General features: G+C 58.5%; 1 protein-coding gene across 1 annotated transcript in view; it reads left to right on the top strand.

Annotated features, from left to right (window-relative positions):
• Positions 1–661, top strand: part of LOC103923900 (dual specificity protein phosphatase 22-A-like) — a 14,384-nt gene extending 13,723 nt beyond the window's left edge. Inside the window, exon 5 of the mRNA XM_009332336.1 lies at positions 328–661. Within this exon, the coding sequence (XP_009330611.1) occupies positions 328–534 (207 nt within the window). The 3' untranslated portion in view covers positions 535–661. The remainder of the gene's footprint in view (positions 1–327) is intronic.
• Positions 662–2,011: the final 1,350 nt, after the last annotated feature.

Genomic DNA, 2,011 nt, shown 5'->3' with positions numbered 1-2,011 from the left:
GAAGCTGAGGACGCTGCCAGTTCTCCGGGTCCGTCTGTGCCGGGCTGGGGATGCGGGGAGCACTCGGTCGAGGGAACCGTCGCATCCCTCGTACGACGCGGTCGTGTCACGTGGCCTGCGAGCTCCTGCGAAACTGTGACCTTTCTGCTTGCTGGCTGTGGCTGGGGATCCCCCGGCCTCGTCTGAGGCTGCGGCTGGGATGCAGCGGGCATTGCCCCCGCTCGGCTTGCTGCTTTCCACCGGGGCTGTTGCAAGCCCCGGCTCTCCAACTGGGGGTGTCTCGGCCCCCAGTGGCCCTGACAACCTCTTTTGGCTTTGTCCTGGCAGTACCGCGCCTGGATCCACCGCAACTACGGCAGGAACCCTTTCAAGGACCAGGAGGAGCTGCAGCGCTTGCTGGCCCGGCAGGAGCAGAGGCAGAAGGAGCAGCAGCTGGGGAGCAGGGAGAGCTCCTGGCTCGGCTCTCCAGCTCCCACCTACCCGCTCCCCGACCACGCAGGTGGCACCAGCAGAAGCAGATGGATGAACAGATAAGCAGCCGGCTGCTTGAAGGCAGGCGTTGGCCCAGGCTTGGAAAACTCCGTATTCCCTTTGCCAAATGCCCACGGGGGGGTTCATCTCTAGGGGCAGCAAGCAGCCAGCACCGGCCTCGGCCGTGGGCTCGAGGGTTGGAGCGGGGGGGGTCAGGACTCACAGACCCTCCCCTTGGCTGCCGGCTCCATGTATACCTCTGGGCAAGCCGCTCAATTGACGACAGTGTCTTGCTCTGTCCTGTTCCCCCATTCCCCAGTGGATCGCGGCCACTTTTCCACCACCCGTAGCAGCAGCAAGCCCCATCCCTCTCTCCAGCAGCACGGTACCCGGGCTCTCCTCCGGCAGGGCACCACAGGGATGGTGCCAACACAGACCTTGGAAAGCCAGAGCAGGATGAGATGGGGAGAGGCCACCTCGTCTTCTGTTTTGCAGTGAAGCTGGGGACCGATGCGGCCTGCGAGGCTGCCCCGAGGAGGGAGGGACGGGTCCTGGGGGGTGGGTGTGCTGCCGAGCCCGGCTGTCACCCCGTGGGACGGGGAGAGCGGCCGGAGGCTGAGCTGCCCCCAGGGCTGCGGATGCCCCTTGCCCTGTTTGGACTTTCCTGGTCCAGCCTGTCCTTGGCAGATGTCTGTCTGGCATTTTTCTTAATCCCCCACCCCCAAGGGAGGGGGGAAATCCAGCAGTGCCGGAGGCTGCCCGGCCCCGCCGCCTCCATCCCCGGAGCTGGAGCGGTTTTGGGTTTCCCCTGCTGCCCGATCTGAATGTTGCAAAAGCAGCCAATTGCTCGATTGGATTCAGTCGAGCCGCAGACCAATTTAACGCTGTCCCTCTCCAACAGCCTTTTTAATACTGAAAGACCGTGACCGTGTCCCTTTTTTCATCCCAAACTCATACACCGTGTTTCTAAAGCGTGGCCTCGCTGCCTTCCTTTGCCAGGACTCCCCACATCCATCCTGCAAGGGGGGTCCCAACCCATCGACACAGCCCTTCTACATTTAAACCTTCCAATCTTCCATGCCAGCTTGGCCTTTTACTATAAATACCTTGCTTGGCTTCTCAAAAATATCTGTTCTGCGATCCATTCTGGGAAAGAAAAAAAAAAAAAAAAGACGCTTCAAATATTTTTAGGAATTCCCTTAATGAAAATTTCTGGGTATTCCGAGTGTGACAGCGCCAGGGGTGACTTGCCCAACTCCTAATAAAGAGGAGAGTGATTAAAACCATGAGGACGGCTGGTCTTGATTTGCGGTGTTCCTGGTGGGAATGGAGGGATGGACTGGCATGACCGCTCCGCCGCTGTGTCCTGTTTCCTATTCTCTTGATGAGAACCACCAGCAAAATTAAAAGTTTTAAAGACTTAATGTTCAGTCATAATGTATAAGATTCTGGGGGGAAAAAAAAAATTATGGGGGCTTTTCCCTGTCTTTTTAGGGTGCCTTTGGCTGTTATTCTACGTGGAGGTCCGCCGCGGTTCGTG

This window comes from Pygoscelis adeliae, unplaced genomic scaffold (genome assembly GCF_000699105.1).
Source record: "Pygoscelis adeliae isolate BGI_AS28 unplaced genomic scaffold, ASM69910v1 Scaffold18, whole genome shotgun sequence".
NCBI lineage: Eukaryota > Metazoa > Chordata > Aves > Sphenisciformes > Spheniscidae > Pygoscelis > Pygoscelis adeliae.
This window is presented reverse-complemented; position numbering and strand designations above follow the sequence as displayed.